General features: G+C 43.5%; 1 protein-coding gene across 1 annotated transcript in view; it reads left to right on the top strand.

Annotated features, from left to right (window-relative positions):
* faf1 (Fas (TNFRSF6) associated factor 1) overlaps positions 1 to 22,598 on the top strand; it is an 86,753-nt gene that overhangs the window by 16,038 nt on the left and 48,117 nt on the right. Inside the window, exons 4-7 of the mRNA XM_042056993.1 lie at positions 549 to 847; positions 5,432 to 5,523; positions 7,962 to 8,053; positions 19,176 to 19,306. Of these exons, the coding sequence (XP_041912927.1) occupies positions 549 to 847; positions 5,432 to 5,523; positions 7,962 to 8,053; positions 19,176 to 19,306 (614 nt within the window). The remainder of the gene's footprint in view (positions 1 to 548; positions 848 to 5,431; positions 5,524 to 7,961; positions 8,054 to 19,175; positions 19,307 to 22,598) is intronic.

The raw sequence follows: 22,598 nt of genomic DNA, 5'->3' as shown, positions 1-22,598 counted from the left end.
TCTCTCTCTGTCCTCATGTTACTGAGCATCCTTCAAAGCTTTCATCTGCATGCGATGCCCCTCACACAAACAAAAGCCATGTACTGTATTAGAAGAAGCAAAATACTTTCTAAACTAACCATTTCTAACATTGCAGTGTCTGTTATGAAGTATATGGAGTCATCATGTGTTATCATTATAGATCATTATGTGTCATTTTGTCATTACACTGATGTTAAGCTGTTTCATCACTGACTGTCTGTCAATCAATACCTGTCCACTGTACGCTATTTGAATTTCTATGAGCAGTATTTAGGTTCTTTCTGAGATCATTCCATGCTCAGTATACCACTACCACATGTTTGCTTTGTTTTTGCTACATGCCGTCTTTGTAGTAATGAGTAATAGTAAGATTGATTCACTTGCACCCATAACACTCTCTTTTATGTGTTTTCTGTTACTCAGGGCTGCCAAGAGATGCCATTGTGCTGTGGAATGCTGACGTTCAGTTCTATTGAACTGTGTTCTGTGTTCTATTGAACTGTGTTCTGTGTTCTATTCTCCTGCAGTAACTACTCTAGCGAGGGCTCCCAGACCAGCCCCTACGGGCCCCACAGTCAGGCGGCCACTGTGGCGGCGGCGGCAGCGGCAGCGGAGGCTGCGTCAGCGACGGCCGGAGCAGGAGCTGCTCCGGCGGCCCCCGCCTCGTCCTCTTCCTCCTCGTCCTCCCCTCCCACGGCGGGCTCGGCCTTCTGCCCGGTGCTGCCGTCACGGCACATTGTGGAGCGGCAGCCACGCATGCTCCACTTCCGGGTGGACTACCGGCAACGCACAGTTGAGGTGGTGCTCGAGGACGCCAGTTCAGTGGGTGAGGAGAGCAGAACACACACGCCCACACACACACACACGCACACACACACACACACACACACACACACACACACACACACACACACACACACACAGAGAGTATGTAAACTCGGACATACATGCACACACACATACTCACTCACGCATAAATGTACATGCACACATGCACAGACAGGACACAAGCAAAATGTACTATGAATACACACGTACACTCTGAAGCTAATAAATACACATGTACACAAACACACAGAAATATATTCAGCTCTATCAAGATCACATGCATACACACACACACACGTAAGCACACTATGCTGAACGCATTCAGCCCCTCTCTCACTCAGTCACCCTCTCACAATGTGCTAGCCTGTTGGAGAGGTTCTTTTCCCATGTGGCCCTCTGACAGTTGACAGGTTGAATCCTGGGCCATGTAGCTGCAGGAGTCTAAACACGATGTGTGAATCCGACGTGCTTGAGAAAAGCTAAAGAAGCCTTCTTAGCCTTGGTGTTGGTTGGGTTGGCACCCTGATTTGCAGTCGTAAACCCCAGAAAAACAGACTCAAAAGCAGAAGTTGGTTTGTCCTTATTTACAAACCTAATCGTGCAAATTAGCTCATTCCCTCCCAGGGGACCGTTCAAAAGTGTATACAGGGTTAAATCAAGAAGGACACTCTTAACTCGGATAAATAAAAAAAAAAAAACGAAACCATACATTAACTGCACCTGTGTATTAACTGCAGTGCCCAATAGCCCAATGAATCAGAGTCTGATTGTGCTTTTATCATAAAGATGAGTGAAGAAAAGAAATGAGTCTGATTGTGATTTTATCGTAGAGAAGAGGGAGGAGTCTGTGCTTTAATCATAAAGAAGAGTGAAGAAAATAAATGCGTTCCCATGTATAGCCCTGTGCATTAACCTCATAGCTGAAGAAAGTTTGCAAACTCAATAATTAAACCTTAGTTAATAGTTGGGAAATTGTGGGTATTTGCAATCCCACTCTCTTGTATGGTGCTGCACATAAAGCTGTAATAATACCATTGTATGATTTCATGGCTCAAAGAAAATTAATACTGACATCTGTAGAGCCTAATATTTGTCAGATTGAGACGGTCATGAATAGAACGTGTCTGCGTTTTGTGCAAGCTTGCTGGTTTGATACAGATGAAGCCACATACATTGTCTTGATCTGATTTACAGGGAAATGGGTGTCAGCCTGAGTCAGGCCTTGAGGTACCGCGTATAACCTGTTTATTTCAGTGATATGAAATCTATCTTTTCTTTTTTTGTCATGACCCCGCCAGTGAGTCTCGATATGTGGTTTTATTTCCTGCCAACAGTAGAGTTAATTTCCTGTGAGCGGTAGTCGTGTGTACGACGCGGTGGTCACGTTCCCGCGGACGCGGTTGCCAAGCTCCGTGATGGAGTGCAGCGCTGCCAAACGCTCAGCTATCGGGCTTCTGAGAACCGTTAGCAATTGTGTTGTTGTTTTGGCCCTGACAATTCTAGGTAGGTAGGCAGTGGGAAGCCACAGCAGAAAGTGTGCACGTTTGCGCGTGCCTTCCTAGCTTTCTATGAAGAGTGATTCATCCAGCGCTCTGCTCGAGCAGCGTGTGAGTGGACTACAATGAGGCGCTGTTGGTTAGAAGGATTGTGTGAAATAAGATTCTCAAGGAAGCGGAGTGGTACATTTTGTAAATGTACATCTACCAGCCACTGGCAGATTTCTGGTCTAATTCACCAGCCACTCAATATTAAATTATTACTTTGTATCTGAAATCTACCAGCCACTTTCATATTTTGCCAGCATTTGGCTGGTGGCTGGTGTTAATTACCATTCCAAGGATGCCTCTCTCCTTTGTATTGATACAGTACTTGCAATTTAAATTGATACCCAATCAGTTGTTTCGTGTCTTTTAGTTAGTTTTGTGTCATTTAATTAAGTTTTCCCCCTTTGCATGGCATGTAGTAAGGATCTTGTTTAGCATTTGCTCATTGGGGGCAAGTGATTATGTGCATCACCTGCAGAGGTTCCAGTGTTGGTTGCATGAGTGCTGAAGTTACTTAGAAGTGTTTATCTGGTCGGATTCTGACGCCCACAGATAACTGTGGTCGTGTGCACCCAGTTTGATCTTCAGCTGGCTGATCTTCAGTTTTCTAAGAATCTGAACTGAAACGGAGTCCAGTTATGGTTAGCGAAGGAGACCTAAATGGAAAGAGAAATTACATACAAGTAGAACTGGAAAGTTTTCAGACTCAAGTTTTTCACATTTTGTTATGTTTCAAACTCATCAATGGGTTCAGTTTTTTCCCCCCTCATCAATCTACAAACAAGGCTCCTATACTCCACGAAAATATGAAAAGTATAAAAAATAAAAGACTGAAATATCCCATTTACATAAGTATTCAGACTAGGGATGTAACAGTTTATGTTTTTATGGTCCAGGCTGGACCAAGTTGTTTTTGTTGCCGTTTTTTGAGCCGGGGCTTTCCACAGAGGCCGCGTTTTTTTACAGTGTATTCAGGACACAGGCAGCTAGCGAATGGTCGGTGGATGTTTGCTGTATGTGACAAAAAATGTTCGCTTAGAGTACCTTTTAAGTTCACAATGCAATTTTCTCACGATTTTTTTAGTTGAATAAGCTGAAGTCAGTATTTCCCGCAGAAATTATGTTAGTTAGAGGGGCATATTGAGCTATGTAGCTTCGTCGTCTTCGTCTTCACACATATACAGATATTATAGCCTAGGTAATGTTGCTATCAAGCTACATTATTGTAAACAAAGTAGGTGAATGGGCTACCTCATCATAGTCTACTGGTTGGAGATGGACTGCTCAGTTTCCCCATGTGTGTAAGTTTCAAACTGATACTTTTTCTTGGGACAGGCCCTTTTGAGTCTGGGAAAAGACTTGTCCATTTACATTGGGATTAAGATGAGAATTTAGCAGTCAACTTGACTGTAATAGTTTTGACCGCATTTGCGCAGCTTGCTAATAATGCTAACCAGATTTAATACCAATTTAGCAACGAGAGTCCTTGCTTGCACAGTTGCGAATGTTTAGATTAAATGTGCATGCTGAGGGGCGTAACAGTTAAAGGACAGGGGCAAGGAGAGGGTGTAAGGTAGGTTACTTCTATAGGCTACTCTTTGTCTGTGGTACAATAAAGAGCTATGAAGTTGTTATTTATGTATGTATGTATGTATTTATTTAGTTATTTATTAATTAATTAATTTATAAATTAATTTATTTTTGGCCAACGTAGTTGCCACATAATTCATTTCTTTCTCAACTGGCTGTATTTTTCACACGTGTATCTTTTTTTTTTTTTAGCCGATTCATGCTGCATTGTTACGTCTTACATAATGTTACATAATTTAGACCTTTATGATACTTGCAATTGAGCTCTGGTGTATCCTACTTCTATCAATGGTCCTTGAGATGCTCCTACAACTTGATTGGAGTCCACCTGTGCCTAAATTAATTCATTACACATTATTAGGAGAGGCACACATCTGTCTGTGTAAGGTCTCACAGGTGAAAAATGATGGTGAAAAGCAAGCCACGAGGTCGAGAGAATTGTTTGTAGGGTTGTGTGAAGACCGATCTGGAGAAGGATACAAGAACAGGAGGCCTACAGCTCAGCCAGAGCCAAGCCAATTTAGATATGATGCTAAGATGCTGACATTATGTGGTCATATGTGTGAACGACACCGACGCACATGAACAGCATGTTCTTCGCTTCGTTCAGACACGAGCTCTTTACATAATAGCTGTCGGAAATACTAGGAGGGGAGTAGTGTAACAGCCGGCTAAGTTCAGAATTCCAAATGGCCCAACCGCTTGACATCCGCAGAATATGCGGACCTACGCGTAGGTCTGAAAGCAAGTTATTAGAGAGATCCAGAGTCCTTTGTGAAGATGAGCGAAGCTTACAGAAGGACAAAATGTGGAAAACTTGAAAGGGTCTGAACTTTCTGGTTGCACTGTATTTCTTGATCACTGGTTTTTCTCACACACTTTTAGCAAGGGTGTGTGTGCTTTCATGACATTTGTACTTGTGTACATTTTACTTGTGTGTTTATGAATGTGAAGGACATTATTTGGCTGCAAACACATTGCCCTTGGCTGAACTTACAATACCAAAATATTATATTTCACACATTCAGATGCAGCATTATCACATCCACTAAATATACTCAGCCCCACTCTCAACCAGTTAATAATGTTCCAGGAAATGACAAGGAAGCACATCTTCAGTGATTCAATCTGAGTAAATGTCACTGGGCTTGTTAATCCCCTACCGCCATCTTCTGTTGAAACCTTAAACTTCTGGAGGGCTTCACATCTGTTTTTGTGGTTGTTAGGTTTGAAATAAAAAAAAGTAGTCGATGCTTGTAGTTTTTATATTGTTTTGATCAAAGTTGATGAAAGTTTACGCAACATTTTAATAATAATAATAATAATAATAATAATAATAATAATAATAATAATAATAATAATAATAAAACATCTAGTGCTGGCGAGTGGAGTTCTTTGTGTGGTGTTTCATGTGAGTATTAATCCTGTGCCCACCTCTGTGTCTGCAGGTGAAATCAAACAGATCCTTGAGACAGAGCTCCAGGTTCCCATGGCCAAAATGCAGCTGAAGGGCTGGAAGAGTGGAGATGTGTCCGACAGCGTGAGTATGGCAGACAACGTCCAGCCCTGGGGATCTTAGACATTTACATAATATTAATTTAATTGGTGCTTTTAAGTAAAGCGACTTTCAAGTGAGGAACATTTCAAGCTACAGTCTAATAAAAGACTAAGGGTAACTTGGTGGTTTTCTTGTATTGAACTACATTCAATACAAGATAACCACAGGATCATGGTGCATGTTTACCAATGCCAACTCACCCAAATGACCAAAGTGTGTTAGTGTTAACTAACAATCTTGGTGTGTAAACATAGATGCTAGTGTGTCACAGTGCGGATTAAGAGGTGATACATGGGTGATACATGGGTCAACGCAGAGTGGTAGATAACAGTTAAAAAAGAACAATCTGGAATGTTTCCACAAAACCATTCTCTACAAAGAAAAAGAACAAATGTGTTTGCCTCACTCAGTGTGTAAAAATGGATGCTAGTGTGTCACGGTGGGCTAGACCTTCTGATTAGATAGATAGATACTTTATTGATCCCCAGGGGAAATTCAAGGTCTCAGCAGCATACATACAACACAAACACATTCTTTAACAGCAGAAAGAGTAATTAAAGTATATAATATAAAAACACAACTAAGCAGTAAGGACGGTAGAAGATAAAGAATATGCTAAATATACTAAAATACAAATTATACTAACACTTAATACAATATATAAAAATATACTAAAATACAAATTACAAAAATACAAATTATACTAACTAACACTTAATCTAAATCAATTCTAAAAACAGTATGCATATGTGCTAATATAGCACGCAAACAGTGAGGCATAAAGAAAGTGGTACAAGTGGCTAGTGGACAGACAGTACCAAACATGGAGGGGGTGAAGAGGCAGACAGACTATGCAGAGAAGTCTATCTCTCCTCTTCCCTTAAGTGAGGCATTGAACAGTTCAATGGCCCTGGAGAAATGACTTTCTCAGCTGGATTATGTGTTAAGGCGATGGATGGGTCAACGCAGAGCATAGAGATAACAGAGTGGCGACACTCCCATTAGAGACTGTGGAAAAAGATGCCAGCGCGTGGGAGTTTTGGAATTGAAAACGGCCAATCACTTGGTCAGTAGTCAGTGAGTTACTAGATTACGCCCTCCAGCATCCACAAATACATCCATCCTCCTGTGATACAACCATTCCGCACAGTTTTTTTGGAACTTTTGATTGCATCAAAGAGTGTCGCAACTCTCTCTTTCTATGGCTCTGGGTCAACTGTTTGAGCAATGTCGCTGGGCAACCACGTAACCAGTTCCATTTATTCTGATCGGATGATCATGATGATTTGCTTACTGATGATTAAAATTCTACAGAAAATAAATTGTTTCCCAATATCAATGGGAACATACCAGAACCACAATAATGAGGAACATTGCAGTAACATTGCTCAAAAGTTGCCCCATGCATCATCAGCTTTACAGTTCAAAAAGAACAATCTGGAATGTTTTCACAAAAATGTGTTTGCCTCACTCCTCACCTCTCTTCAGGGAATTTGAACGCTCTGGCCTAGGTCCAGTTTTGATACAATACCTCTATACTACATGTTTCACCAGAATCGGGGAGTCAATGGCCGAGAAAGTTTGATACATTAACATTACATTTAGCAGACACTTCTTGACCAAAGTGACTTACATATGTCAGCTATATTACAAGGGATCACATAGTCCCCGGAGCAACTTGGGGTTAAGTGCCTTGCTCAAGGGCACAGCGGTGGAAGCCGGGAATTGAACCGACAACTTTCAGGCTACTGCACGCTAGCCCAGCTCCTTAACCACTACACTACACTACACTACCATACATGAGCTCAACAGCCGATCATATTACACCTCTGCCTTTTTTGGCCTGAAGTAACATGCTGATTGGCCAGAGTAGTGTATGTAACACTGGCTGTTTGTGTACAAACACTGGAGTTTGTTTTTGTGTCGTTCACAGAACGGGCAGCTAGGTAACTGAAATGTAAGTTGCTGAATTTCGGGGTGTGGATTGGAGTTGTCTTGTTTAAAGATGAGCGGCTAACAGCTGAGTGTGTAGAAGATGAGTGGCTAACAGCTGAGTGTGTAGAAGATGAGCAGCTAACAGCTGAGTGTGTAGAAAATGAGCAGCTAACAGCTGAGTGTGTAGAAGATGCGGGTTCTTGCCTGGCTCTGTTTTGATCATGGTCCAGTTCTGATTCAGTACATCCATTTTGGGAGAGGATTCAACTCCAGAGTAAACTACATGCTGGACATACCTAGAACCAGTCATTCTCCAGATATTGGCTGATTCTGGAACTGATGTGTTGCCGATCAGAGTTCTTCCTTCCTAAGCTGATGTGTAGCTATAAAGTGGCTTTGAATGCGTTTTTAGTTTAGGTCTGTATGTGACTTTTTTTTTCTTTCTTCTGTCTCCCTGTCTCCTCTCTCCTGCCCTGTCCTGACAGACTGTGCTGCGGAGTTTACATTTGCCCAAGAACAACAGCCTGTACGTCCTGACCCCCGACATCACCCCCTCTGCCAGCACTAGCCAGAACAGGTGAGTGTGGACAAGCAAACACACACACACACACTGAGTAGGTTGCAAATGAACAAGGGTTGTATGCAGACAGTCAACATATTTGGCGGCTGTGGCGCAACTGGTTACTGCGCCCGTATACTGGGAAATGACCCGGGCCATGGGCACAAGGACCAGCACACACACACACACACTGCACTCCCTCTGAGTAGATTGCAAATGAACAAGTGTTGTATGCAGACAGAGTCTGGCCCGGGTCATAATACACACCACCCACTCAGCACCCAAATACAGCCCACTCAGAGACCACATTCACAGTCCACGTTCAGTTCACTTATCCACATGCAACGCTCCAAGTTCACTTGCAACCTACTCAGAGTGTAGTTATGAAGCCCATTAACTGCCTATACCAGGGATCGGCAACCTTTTTTGTCTGGAGAGCCACTTTTACCAAATTTATAAATTTTTTTAATCTCAGAAGAGCCACATAAAGACGGTTACAAGAAAAGGTTTGGATATTTAACGTACAGTTACTTTCATTCAACAGAGAATTTTTAAATAGCCTACATTTTCTACTAGTTTTAATGTGCAAGTAACTTGAAATGTAAAGTGGAATGACAGAAGTATAGACCTTAGGCTTCCTATGTAGGCTAAATACCACCCCCTATTTTTCCAGTGTCCTTTGGTATGCAAAGTAACATCATAGCTAACAACACAACACTCAATTTTCGTTGACATGTCATTGGCGAAATTGAACATTTAGGCCTAGCAGAGATTTGGTGATGTCCTTGGAGTCTGGATGTCTCGTATTCAGTGAGGTGAAGTTTCATGCAAGAATTGAGGCTGTCACCATTTAGGGCAACTCCACGCAAAACTGTCATATCCATAACGCCAACTAAATACCATGGCATTGTGTTGGCGTTATGGATGTGACAGTTTTGTGCGGAATTGCCCTTAAATGTGAGTGCAGGTTTGTCTTCATATTTTTCATATGTGAGAGAGATTTCTCACATGCAAGTGGAACTGAACAGGGTTAACACAGCAGCCTACGAACTCGTTGCAGTGCGTGATGTATATAACGGGCAGTTCATTTCGCGTTTTCAGAATCAGTCTTCGGATGGAAACTTTCCCATTTCAGCCTTGTGTTTGTGCTCGCAAGCTGTGGTCGCTGACGTTTCCTTTTTGACATTTTCCTTATCTAGCCTACAGCAAGCACACACATCAACAATAACAATTAAAGTGTTCTCGTTGACTGGAATGGAGGGAAATCGGTGATTTTGTTTGATATTGATATGGCAACGAACCGCGAATGTAACAATATCGTACAGCTACGGTTACAGATTGTGATTACAAGTGATTTAATTAATTTCAAAAGCTGATCAGAGGGATCAAAGAGCCGCATGCGTCTCCGGAGCCGCAGGTTGCCAACCCCTGGCCTATACACACAGTCCATGTCTCCACAAACAGCCTTCTGAATCCACATGCAACCCCCTCAGTGTGGTCAAACACCATCCTCAAGGTCTACATCTGTCTCTATACAAGTCTACACACACACACACACACACACACACACACACACACACACACACACACACACACACACACACACACACACACACACACACACACAACTGAGTGTCATCTGGGTGTACACACACTTTCAGGCTTCTGCATCCATCTACAGAGGGCAGCAGAGCTCTCGGAATGCAACTGATGACAATGCAACATCCCTTCCTGTTTAATTTATTTACCCATTTGTCAAGTTTATTTGAGATCATTTGTACAGTTTTTGTTGATTTTTCAAAGGGATGTGTGCATGACTTTGGAGTTGACTCCTTTTTCTACCTGGAAAATCTCCTGATGAGATGCTTTAGTCTTGTGATGGTCTTTTAAAGGCCCTGGTACCCTGCACTGAGCTGTGTCATCCTGATGCCATTTGTTAACTAAACCACCATGTGTATACGCTGAGCCAGTCATGTCCACATCATGCAGCACAACCGTGTTTTGTCTGTCCATCAGATGGCATCTGTTAGATGGGGAGAGTGCGCTGTGAGTGCTGGACGCCAGGTGGCGCCATATAACCACTTATGAGACTGCAGACTGCCCGTTTTGTGACAGCATGCACTTGGAGGTCTACAGAATGATTATCAGCCATAGTATAGAGTCTTTATTGTCCTATAAGGATATTCTTTTTCACACACATCATTACATTCCAAACAAAGACAGCAGCATCTGATGTTAATGTACATGCAGGATGCAGCCATGTTAGAGGCCCACAGGATTTATTGACTGCAGTAAAGTTTGACAAGAACAAAGATTTATTTATGTATGGCACCATGTGGTATCAAATGTTCTCCAGTTAGAGATGGTTCTGACTGGCTGTTTTTATCGTCCGCAGTCGGCTGTTGTCTCTTGCACATTTTTTAAATCTCTTGTTGTATGTTTGTTTGTGTGTGTGTGACCGTAGGCTATTTACGCTTGGTCCGCCATCATTACAATTGTGAAATCAAGACATTAATTCTTACTTGATGCCAAAAGTAACTGGACCAGTTTTCAGACCAGACAGGTGTGTGTGTGTGTGTGTGTGTCTGTTCACCTTTTCTGTCTTCCCATGTCCTACAGAATAAGTGACAGTGCGTATGTGTCCATTTTGTGTGTGTATAGTTGTGTGGGTGAACAGTTTAGAAAGTGTTTGTGTCCATGTCATGGTGTGTGTGTGTGTGTGTGCGCGCTTGTGAGCGCGTAGGCGTGTGTAATTATCTGTGTTGATTAGGGCAGCAGTGTAAGCCAGCGGGGGGCGGCCCTGTCACGTGTGTGTGTGTGTCTGTAATGACTGTCATGATGGCGGGCCTGTATGGACACACCACCTCGAGGTGTGAAGGAGCCAGAGAGGAGAAGTTAACACACCAGGGGGAAGATTCGCTCTCCTCTGTGACTTTAATCAGTTTCTCTCTCTCTCTCTCTCTCTCTCCCTCCATCTTCTTTTAATCAGTTTAGCACCCTCCTCTTCTCCCCCATCATCCCTGACCTGTTGCCACTGTTTTGAACAGTCAGGTGTTGCTGTGTCTTCGTCACTTTTTATTTGTTTATCATATCATATTTGCTGCATCGTCTTCACTGACTGATTAGATGCAGAGGAAAGGTGCTGTGATTTGTATTGGGCTGCTGCTTTGAACAGCTGCACTTCAGCAGCAGGGGTCATATAACCTCACCGTTTTCCGCACGCGCTCATGTCAGCTAATGGTGACACACTTTTTAAGTCATTATCTCTTTCACTCCTTCGCTCGGGTTCTCTCACTTCCTCCTCCGGCCCCACCACGGTTAAGTCCCCTCATTAGTTCCCTGGGGATCCCGGCTTCTGTTTGTGCTTAACTGGTCCGCCGACCTGGTTAGGTGGCTTGTAGGGACCCAACTGGCTCGTGGACAGGTGAGGGTGACCGCTGGGCGGCACTTTCACACCTGGGCGACTGGCGAGATGGATGATTAGGAGGAGGGAGAGGGGCTCCGCTCAAGAGTTGGAGGACATGCAGAGCTGCTACTGTGCTGTTCAGACACCCTGCAGCTTTCCCAAAAGCACTGGAACACAGAGGAAGTGGTGGACAGAGCACAGCATCCCCTCATCACACTGCTGTCTCTTTAAACGTTATCTTTCCTATAGATAGAGACAAACGGGGAGAATGGCAGTGCAAGCAAGCAAGAACAAGAAATACATAGAATGTGAGAGAGAACCGAGTGAGTGTGTGTGTTTGACCTGTACACAGTGAGTGCAGTATAGGTGTTGGCCAGTGAGTCTGTAGTGTGAGTGAAATAGTACTGAGCTGAATGTTCCTCACTGTGGCAGGGTGAGAGTGTAGCCGTTGACAAGAGGGTAAGGAAACTGCTGTGTGTGAGATTTCAAAGACTTCTGCACAGTAAGCACTTGGTCCTAGGAATAAAGGAATTCAAATCTGGTTAAGATGTAGGCCTAATTCTCATGATTTATCCTGCTGATGTTAAGCAAGCAAAGACATGGCAATGTTTTTTGTAATGGGGTGTTTTTTTAACTACCCGTAATTTCCTGCCTATTATCCGATGTTTATACATTGATTTTGCAAGTCTTTTTCAGCTATGAGGCTAATACACAGGGGAAGGCTATACATGGGAATGCATCTATAAAACTATTGGGCACTATGGTTAATACAAGGATATGGTCAATACACAGCTTTGTTGCATAAAACGGTAACATGCAGTTTATACACTATGTGGCTAATATGTGGGATATTACTGTGCTTCGTACATCTATTGTATATTGCCCCTCTAAAGTACACCTGTGATGAAACGAAAGTTAAGTGAAATATTTCTGATGCACACCAGGTACTGAACAAAGCAGTTGGCTGTCAACAGTGATTTCAAATATGACTTATTATTATTATTATTATTATTATTATTATTATTATAATGTGCTTATAACACTATGGAGTGAAATATTGAAAACCAGAACTAGCTGTGACCTGGAAAAATAATGAGAAAATGTAGACCTGTGGATCGGGTTAGGTAAAAGCGGTAATTTTGATTGTGATGTCTTAGTTAGATTAGTTAATCCTGTATGCTACCCCCAATAACTAATTTCTATGAATAGGGGGCTGCATTTGTATAAATCAAAAGGCGATAACAGTAGGACAATAGCATGTTTTACATTTGTTTTGTTGCAATGTGCCAGTGTGCTCTGGCATCTGGCCATCTTAAACTCCGTTGCTGTGCTGTTCACTCATCACTGCTGGAGTACGCTGCTCTCGCATAATTGGGACCTGCAGAGGTGTGGGTGTGGGGTGTGGGGGGGGGGGGGGGATGGGAGAAAACTTAACAAATAAAAGCGACTGTTGGCAATTACAGCAAAGCATATCTGCACACCTAACACAAACAGACCAAATCAAATACTTCTCTCCCCCCCTCCCCACGACACACACACACACACACACACGTCCCACGTCCTGCACACCATCTCATTTAAATCCTCTGTTTGATTAGAAAATAAATTGGGCAGCTTGCAGTGGAGTCGAGAGAGTAGAGCCCTCCCACCAGGTAGTTAGAGCAATCCACTCACGAGTCCGAGCTTAGCTTCCTTTCTGTGCCCCCCCCCCCCCCCCCCCCCCAACACACACACGCACACACACTCTCTCATTCTTTCTCTCTTTCTCTCTCACTCTCTCAAGGTACTGTTGACTGATTGTCTACACAACGAGGTATCCAAGAGCCTTAATCCGCAGCATAAATAATTAAGGCCGAGGAATTATTCAGTATGAATCATCATCTTTTTCTGTTTCATCCCACGGAGATGTGTTTGTTTAAGGTTCCTTTCATTTCCAAACCCAAACGAGTGTATAGGGAAAGATTCATTTCAGGCTTGCAGCTGTGCGCTCAGAGAGGCCCGTCTTGCGTATGATCAGTTGGCAGATCTGAAGGGTGTGTGCGTTGGGGGGGGGGTGGGGGGGGTCCAAATGAAATATTATCAGCTGTGATTGACAGCCATCAGATAATCCCATTGTGAGGTGGCCTGATCATAACCAGTAAATTTATGAGACTAAGAGTTTGTGCTGATCTGATCACCTCTGCTACAGTAGGTCTGGTTTGGTGGAGAAGGTCAGTTGTTGAGGTGCGCTTATTACCCACATTACATACATTACAGATGCGGAACACAGAATGAGTCTGTTTACAGTTGCAATAAAATCCTTGAAATACGTTAAAATCATATTCTGGTCATCCGTTAAAGATGTAGACATTCCTTCTCTTTAAAACTAGGATGGGGCTGTCAGGTTTGTGCCGTTTGTTCGGGAGCCCAGTGAAAGGCAATGGAGCCTAGAGCAGTAGACTGGTGCAGGTCTGCGGTTTGGTCTGTTCTCCGTGGGAGACCCGATGCAGCAGGGTAAAGTGGTGGTGGTGGGGAGGCTTATCTCACAACCCCACCAATCTGTTGAGTTGCCTCGCAGCTCCTCTGCCACCGCTTATTTTCTATGTCTCAGAAGAGCGCTGACATTTTTGTCTGGGCCGCCTCGAGGGGTGTGGAGGCTCAGGAGGCGACACGGGCACAAGCAGGCCAGACCAGGTGACACACACACACACACACACACACACACACACACACACACACACGACACCACCTAAAGCCTCACAGCTGGAGATGACAGCTTTTCATGTACGGTGAAAATAAAAATAGCACATCATCCCATGTTCAGCATCCTGGGCACGTCTGGAAACCTCTCTCTTCCTGTCTCTACTATTGTGTACTAGGGCTGAATGATGTAGGGAACATGTATGCAATTGCATGCAATTTTTTTGACTAATATTGCAATTTGATTTCCGATAGAGTTTTTGAAAGTCAAACTTCTATTCAGTATATAATACATGAATAATCTGTATATACCGGTAATAACAATAATCTGTTAAATCATATAACCATAAGTATTGACGTTGACTGAAATGGTAAAAAATAATCATAATTAATTGCAGCTTATGCGATTTGCTAATAACATTAGTTCAGATTTCGATTAAAAATGGAAAGTTGTGTACTCTAGAAATATTATTCATGTTTATTCTCACAGCTTTTTGAATAAATTGCACTAAATTAGGATTGGAATTATAGAATGGAATTAGAGTAAGTTTTGATGAATTTGTGTTTTTTGTAAAATCGCCAGCTTGTTGCTGCTTTTCTCATCTCATCCTGTAATTAGAAGCGACTTTCAGTTGTTTATTTAGTCTTGTTGTTTCTCTATTAATTGTATCTTTATGGAAGAGACCACCACTGCAACAAGTAATCTAATCAACACCAGCTCTCCTCTGTTACTACCCTTATTATCAAAAGTGTGCAAATTGTGCAGTGTGTGAAATTAACTTTTTTGATTAAATAGGAACACTAACAGTCATTTGCATGCGGTTGCGGTGGTAGTGGTTTGGGCATGCTTCTACAAAGACTGTTATTTACGACTCAAAAAACTGCACATTGCTAATGACTTATTCTTGGCGTCCATTCAGCTAGAGTGTAGATGTGAGATTAACGTCAGCACTCCCCTGGTGAAGGGGACACTCACTTATGATCACGTATGAGGAAAGGAAAGAAAACACAATGACTAGAGAATTGAACGATTCTTGAGTATATTTCTGCGCCTTTACAGTATAAACAAATCATCTCATCTCAGTCCAATGGTTGACCAGTTGTCCATGTCAGTGTTTATGCTATGGCAACGGACACAGATGTGTTTAAAGGAAAATTCCGGTATTTAGCACTTTGAGTCCCTTTTCTGGTTTGTTTTGGATGAACTAGAGTGGTGGACACCGACATTTTGACGATTGGTCCTGTCTAGACTTTTCTGACTCGTTTTGAATCGCCTTTGACTGCTCAGAGTGGCTGCCAACAGGCATACTGTAGGCTACTCAAACATGTCCTAAAACAACCCTTAACGTTCGTTTTCAAAACTGTGCAACTCACCGAGTGGTTAGTGGTGTTGATTATTAAAAGCAAATATATCGGCGCAATGTATGATTTCCAACTGTCTTATTTGCTATTGTGGAACTATTTATTCAGACACCTCACAACCAGACATGTGGACTCGAGTCACATGACTTGGACTCGAGTCAGACTCGAGTCATGATTTTAATGACTTCAGACTCGACTTGATCAAAATCGGCATGACTTGCGACTCTACTTGGACTTGAATACTATTCACTCGAGACTTGACTCGGACTTTGCCTCTTTGACTTGTAATGACTTGACATGTCTCGAGTCAAAAAATAAATTTCCTGATCGTGGACCAGTCACCCCAGAGATGCTTTCACTTCCGCGAGTAAAAAGCAGGCAGAGCACAGTGATCATCCAACTTGAAAGTATGCTAGCCTACTCCATTTAATTGAGAACGCGTCTCAGCGCGCACAAAAGGGAGAGAAAATGAGTGGCAGGTTCCAGCTGGCCGGTCATTGTTCATGATGATTGATATCTCCTTATATAAGAAAGGTATAAAAGGAAATCATGAAGAGCTTAGGGGAAATTGTGGATTTATCCGGTTCTCACTACTGTTATAAATCTTGAGTCAGGCTGCACTCACTGTGATTTGGAAAATGGACAAGAGTAGTCTTTGCCTTTGTGTAATAGAACTGGTGAGTCTTTTGAAGTCTTCAATAATTCGTTTAACATGAAGCACATGATATTAGGCCTATGCCGATTGAAACGCATTCCACTTAGCTAGGTGGCTACTGGCTACCAGGCTCATAATTCATAATTGCAAACAGAAAATGTCTAGCAAGCATCATGTCATTACATGCTTTTATTTCCAAAGGAATGAAAGCTGTTTGTGCCAACTTAATATCATGCTTATCATTGTTAATATTGTGCTATACACGTGGCACAAACAATGTTCGAGTTTGTGGACTAGCCATAGCTAATGGAGCGGAAAAAAAAAGATCATTAGGAGAACGTGAGGACAGTGGCACACAATGGGCTTAAAGTGACAGTGCACCATACAAATGAGTCAAACAGCATCACGTGTAGTAGCCTATTTAAGAAATTAATACTTTAAAACAAAATTACTGTGTCATTATTATCATTTACATAATATAGAAGTGTTTTACTTTTATCTTTGTGGTTACTCAGTTTTGTGATTTATGCTGTTAATATGCCATATAAGGAGCTTTAGTCTTTAGGGAGAAAAGATTCTAGATTAATTCATTTCAAAATATGAGATTAATTAGTTATTTTTTTTATTCGTTTGACAGCCCTAATAAAATCGTAATTAACCGCAACAATTTACTAATGTAGCCTATGTGACGATTCTTCTCGTCACCATTTATTGTAATCATTAACCATGACCTTGGCTTTATGAGTTGCCACTGGCAGACAACCTAAAAAATTGTTTGCAGGCAAATCTGTGGCCTAGCGCAGTGAACTGCCATCAGTCAAATTATTACTCATCCTTACAGTGGACGCCGCAATTTGGAAAAACAATATATATTTGCTGCTGTGCTGAGTGCCATGTAGCTATCCGTTTCGTACAGATTACTCGGGTATGCTCATGCGTATATTTCACAGGTATGCGGGTGCATATATCGTAAAAGATTTCAAGACAGAAACATTGAACATATTTTAATCTGTATTTATAAAAAAAAATACTGTAGATTAGATTGATGTTAAAATTATGATTGATAGTCTAATAATGGCATTATTAAGTTAAAAATACCTGATGACTTGTTCAGGACTTGAAAAAGATTGGGACTTGGACTCGACTTGCCCTTCTCTGTCTTTACTTGGGACTTGACTTGGACTTGACTGTTAAGACTTGTGACTTGCCAAACAGTGACTTGGTCCCACCTCTGCTCACAACCGCTCAATATTTGAACCTGAAGCATAGACGGCGCAGTAATATCAACGTGCAATGAGTCTTCCAACAGAAATCAATGGGATTTTACAAAATGCCAAATAAAACATGACCAACTGTATTTCGCTACACTACTTGTTTTGGAACATCAACGAACACCACTAACCACTCGGTGAGTTGCACAGTTTTGAAAACTAACGTTAAGGGTTGTTTTAGGACATGTTTGAGTAGCCTACAGTATGCCTGTTGGCAGCCACTCAAAGCAGTCAAAGGCGATTCAAAACGAGTGTTGTAAAACAAGTGGTCACTTAGTAATTATATCCATTTATACATGTCTGTTGTTGAAATAGTTAGTTCCCCCTCTCTGTCTCCCCATACTATTGCACTTCTAGGAGGAATTTATTCTGCCACACTTATTGGTTTGAGAAGTTGGAGATGGATAGATTGTTGTCTTGATAGATTCTATCACTGTTACAGATTTGTGGTTGCCATGACACTTACTGCTAGTTGTCCTTTTTTTTCTAATGAAATTATGTAAATTGTGCTTGAGAAAGGCACGTGCGAGTGTTAGACTGGTGTATGAATAAGCGGATGTGCACCCAGGCATGGGGATCCTTATTTGAAACATCTGCTCTGTGCTCTTCCCTTGTGCTGGGAGAGTGTGCTGCTGCCCTGCTGCTTCCACTCAGACGCCAGCATAGATATGAGTACGGGCGCCAGACTCGTCACTAAATCTCCTCTTGGCTCTCTCCTGACTTCACCTCTCTACGTCCCATCACATATGCATCACACACACACACACACACACACACACACACACACACACACACACACACACACACAGTCTCTCTTCCTCCCAGGCGCACATACAAGAGCACACAATGGGCAAACACACACACTTGCTTCCCAATCATCTGGCCGCTAGCTATAACAAACATTACATTTACATATTGATTTCAGAGTTTTAGTCAATGTAAATATGCTGTCATTACAGTAAATTTGGGCTTCTGTTAACATAAGCTTGTCCAAAGCTCCTCAGATTAAACTGCTGATTGCATAATTAATGTGGATGCTACATATTAATTCCCTAGCTCTCCTCTCCTCTCCCTTCCTTCCCTCGCCACGGCCACTAAGCTGTTGATTCATATGCATCCACGCAGACCCAGGCGTTTACTCAGAACGGCACTTAACCTCGCTGGGAAATGTGTCGTCGTCTGAAGAGAAGTGACGCCCTTGACGTTGTTGCCATTGCATGCATTGTGCAGAGAGAATGCTGCATAAAGGTTTCCTATAGTGAGCATCTCAAGTCAGCGCTTGCCATCCCATTCTGTGTGACTGTCTGGCTTCTCAGTTGTGTCCAGTAGTGTCAGTGGAAGCCCCACTCCAACTCTGACCTCCTTCTGGAGAGTAGTGAGCACCCCTCTCCCCCTGCCCCGCCCTGCCCATCCCCATCTGGCTGTTGGCTCTTGGCTCTTGGCTCTGTCAGAGGGTGGGAGAGAGTACAGATATGGAGAGATGTGTGTGTGTGTGTGTGTGGGGTGCTCTCTGGCCCAGCTGAGTATCTTGCTGGGTGTGTTGATCTGGTGAGAGGCAGGCCGGCGGTGGCAGGAGTGGCGGTCCTAGCCTGAGCTTGTTCTTCCTCCATCAGCCGTGCCCCTGGAGAGAGGGAGGGGAAGCCCCTCACGGTAGGGGCCAGCGTCTGACGAGTTCTTACTTGCTTCCCTGCTTGACACTAACAAATCTGTTTTGTTTTGTGTTTTTCTTTTGTCTCCCGTGTGTGTGTGTGTGTGTGTGTTGTCCAGCATGCTTCAAGAGTCATTAAATCAGAGCTTCCTACTGGTGATCAGCCACCGTGAGGCCCAGAGGGACTACAGCCTGAACTTCCCCGCCAGCAAAACCATCCAGGAGGTGAGGGGCCCCACCCATCAGCTCTGTACACTACTACTGCTCATCTGGCTCTCCACACATATATATATATATATATATATATATATATATATATACACACACACACACACATAAACTCACATGCACTCTCCAGCCTACACCTCTTCTCTGGCTGGTGCCTCTTGTTTTATACACATTTGCACACACAGTCGTGTCTCTGGACTACATGACATAACATACATACAATAGTATGAACCTCAAGCTTCAAAGAGCTACTGACAGTATTTCCCAAACATCAAACTCCAACAAGAGTAACTAAAGTACAAATGCTGAAGAATTGTCAAATTATTAAAAAATCATATAAATTTATCATTGTTAGCATACGTTATTAGTGGTAACCAGCTGAGGCTGAATCTGATGCCTCCATATACACCCCTGCTGTTGGTTACTAGGCTACACATGAGCCTTGTGAGCAGAGGAAGATCTCCCCCCTCCAACGTGACTGCTCACAGTCTAAACGGCCCCAAATCTGTTTGATCTGAAGACAAATTGGCAGGCGCAGAGAAACATTTGGGCAGAAGTGGTTGTGGTTGTGCGGTGGCGAGGGGCCTGATATAGCTAGCAGGGAGCCTCGCTTCTCTCCGGGAGCTCAAATTAAACACAGGATTTGAGAGCCCATGAAATATTCATTTGTGCTGGGCCTGGCACACAGGAGGAGGGGGGGGGGGGGGGGGGTCTGAGAGGGGGAGAAACTGTAGGCCTAGCACATCTTAACAGTGTCAGGAAGATGCACTTCCCCTATCTTTTCTGTGGATGATTCAGAATGATTGTCCATGATTGCCCCCCATGGTAAAACGAATGGGCTAATGGACATCCTGGCTACATGTTGTGGGTTATATTTTCCCCCTTATATACAACACGTTATTCTGATCATCTCCATCTGACTGATGCTGATACACATGTCTGTTTCTTTTAACATATTTTGACTATTTTCATGGACACATTTCAAGAGCACACCTACCTTGTTTTCTTATTTTTTTTGTAATGTACCCTTACATTAGCCTGGCGGGCCATCCTATATCATTGAAATGTATAGTCTGGAATCTAATCATTCACCTGCTTAATCCAAGGGGCGGGCAGAGAATTGTCTTTCAAACTGCCTAGGCATGCAATAGGCCAGCGCTACGACCATATCCATATCCGGTCGGCAAAACGGCAAATACATCCTTCTTCGAAAGGAATGACTTAAGTGCATTGTGTTGCTCTACTTTCAAAGAAAAGCACAAGTCCAACTCCTCCAAAGTTGACGCCAACGCCGATTCAAACAACCGCTCTTCGTTCGCCATAGCCACCTTCCTTGTTGTTCACCGTCGCAGGATGTCGTTATCCTGTTAAGCCCGCCTTAAGACTCTCTAACGAAATAGAGCGCTGTGATTGGAGAACATCCACGGTGTTAAGCCAATAGAAATTCCTATGGTTCGATACTAGACGTACAGGCTGAGCAAATTAATTTGCCGCCGCTAGGGTGCGTCTAGATTTCTAGGCTACCCTTACATATCATCAGCACTGCTTATCATGCCATACAGGAAGGGTTTTTTACGGCTACTTCCGCTGCTGCGGTTGTCATGAGCAGGTGCATTATGAAAGTGTCTTTCACTGTGTGAAAGTTGTTCTTTCACTAGAATTACAGGCCGCTTAACTAAAAAAGTAAACAGTCAAGATGGAGATGAGTAGTCAGGAACTCAGTTGTGCAGTAAGCGTTGTGATCTGCATACTGCCTCCCCCCGCATGGCATTATATCTGTGTGTGAAAGCAATCCTCTCTGAGACTGACCATTGAGTGGACCAGCCATGTTGGGCTCAGAAGTTTTAACGAGCACAGCAGAAATGAAAGAGAGAAGAGAAGCGCTACAGAACCTAAGGTGCTCCAAACGCATGGGTCCCCCACCCTCCTCTTCGTTCTCGAGGCCTTTAGTAACCTGCGTGGAGTTCTCTTCGTTCTTGAGGCCTTTAGTAACCTGCGTGGAGTTCTCTTCGTTCTCGAGGCCTTTAGTAACCTGCGTGGAGTTCTCTGAAATGGCCCCGTCAATTATTCACAGTTGGTAGTCTGCTCCGCGTTAAATGTAACAAGCTCCCGACGGATCACCGGCACAGCTTCACCACCCCCCACCATACCCCCCCCCCCCCCCCCCCGTTAACCAGCCCTTCCCCTCTTCTCCTAAGAGCCCCGATGGGGCGTCACAATGTGCTGGCGGAGAAAACGGAAGCCTTTAAGGTCGGTCCGTCGCAGTCAGGTTTTGTCAGGCTGCGTGAGCAAAGTTTGCTCCTGTGAAGGTCCATCGCAGTCAGGCTTTGTCAGGTTGCTCCTGTGAAGGTTCAACAGAAGCCTCAGGGAAGGCTCGACTGAGGCCGCTGTCGGACAACGTGTCGTGATGAACCTCAGGGCTAAGCCCTAATTGGACGAGTGGAGAAGATGGATGCTGTGTGTGTGTGACTCCATTGGTGACTCCGATTGGTGATTGGAGTATCTTTGTTCACCAGGCCCTTGCCTGAGCTTCAGATATCGACCTACATGTTTTAAATGTCAATGTTTTTGTCATCATTTATCTTGACTCTGTACTCAAGCCAATTTCTTCATCATCAGCACAGCTTTCTTTCTCTCTCTATCACACGGTCACACAGTCTTGAAAAAAAAAAAAAAAAAACATTGCACACCATCTTAACACTAATAAAAGCCCACATTTCCAGCTCTGCACCAGCTTGCCTAAACCATCTTGCCCGTCCCCCCCCTCGCTCCTCCTTCTTTCTGATCTCTTTCTGATCTTACCCTCCATGTCGTCATCTTTGCCGCCATGCTGTTAGCCGTTTCCCACCTTTGCTGTGCTCTGGCCTCGCCTGCTGCAGCGGCCTGTTATAGTGCTAATTGAGAGAAGATTAATCGTACCGAGGCCGATGCTCCAACGCCCCCATAACCCCCCTCAAACCCCCCCCCCCCACACGCACACACACACACACACTCGTGCTCACACACACACACACACACACGCAGCTCCCCCCTCCCCAGCAGATGGTTTTGATGAGCGCCCACTGTGAACCTTAAGTGTTTCTGCTGAGATCACAGAAGGCAGGTTTGGTAGCCTGTGGAGAGGAGCTTGCAGTGTGGACTTGGGAGGAGGTCTGAGGCAGAGGGGAGTGAAGCAAGCCTGGGCCACAGACAGACAGGACAAGCCTGCCTGGTCGACGCTGGTGAACTCTTACCTTAAACACATTAGATTATCCTGGAGGGCATCCTGTGTGTCCATGGGGATGTCTGTTTAGATGCTGGATTTAGATTTCATC

The sequence above is a fragment of the Alosa sapidissima genome, chromosome 12, assembly GCF_018492685.1.
Source record: "Alosa sapidissima isolate fAloSap1 chromosome 12, fAloSap1.pri, whole genome shotgun sequence".
NCBI lineage: Eukaryota > Metazoa > Chordata > Actinopteri > Clupeiformes > Clupeidae > Alosa > Alosa sapidissima.
This window is presented reverse-complemented; position numbering and strand designations above follow the sequence as displayed.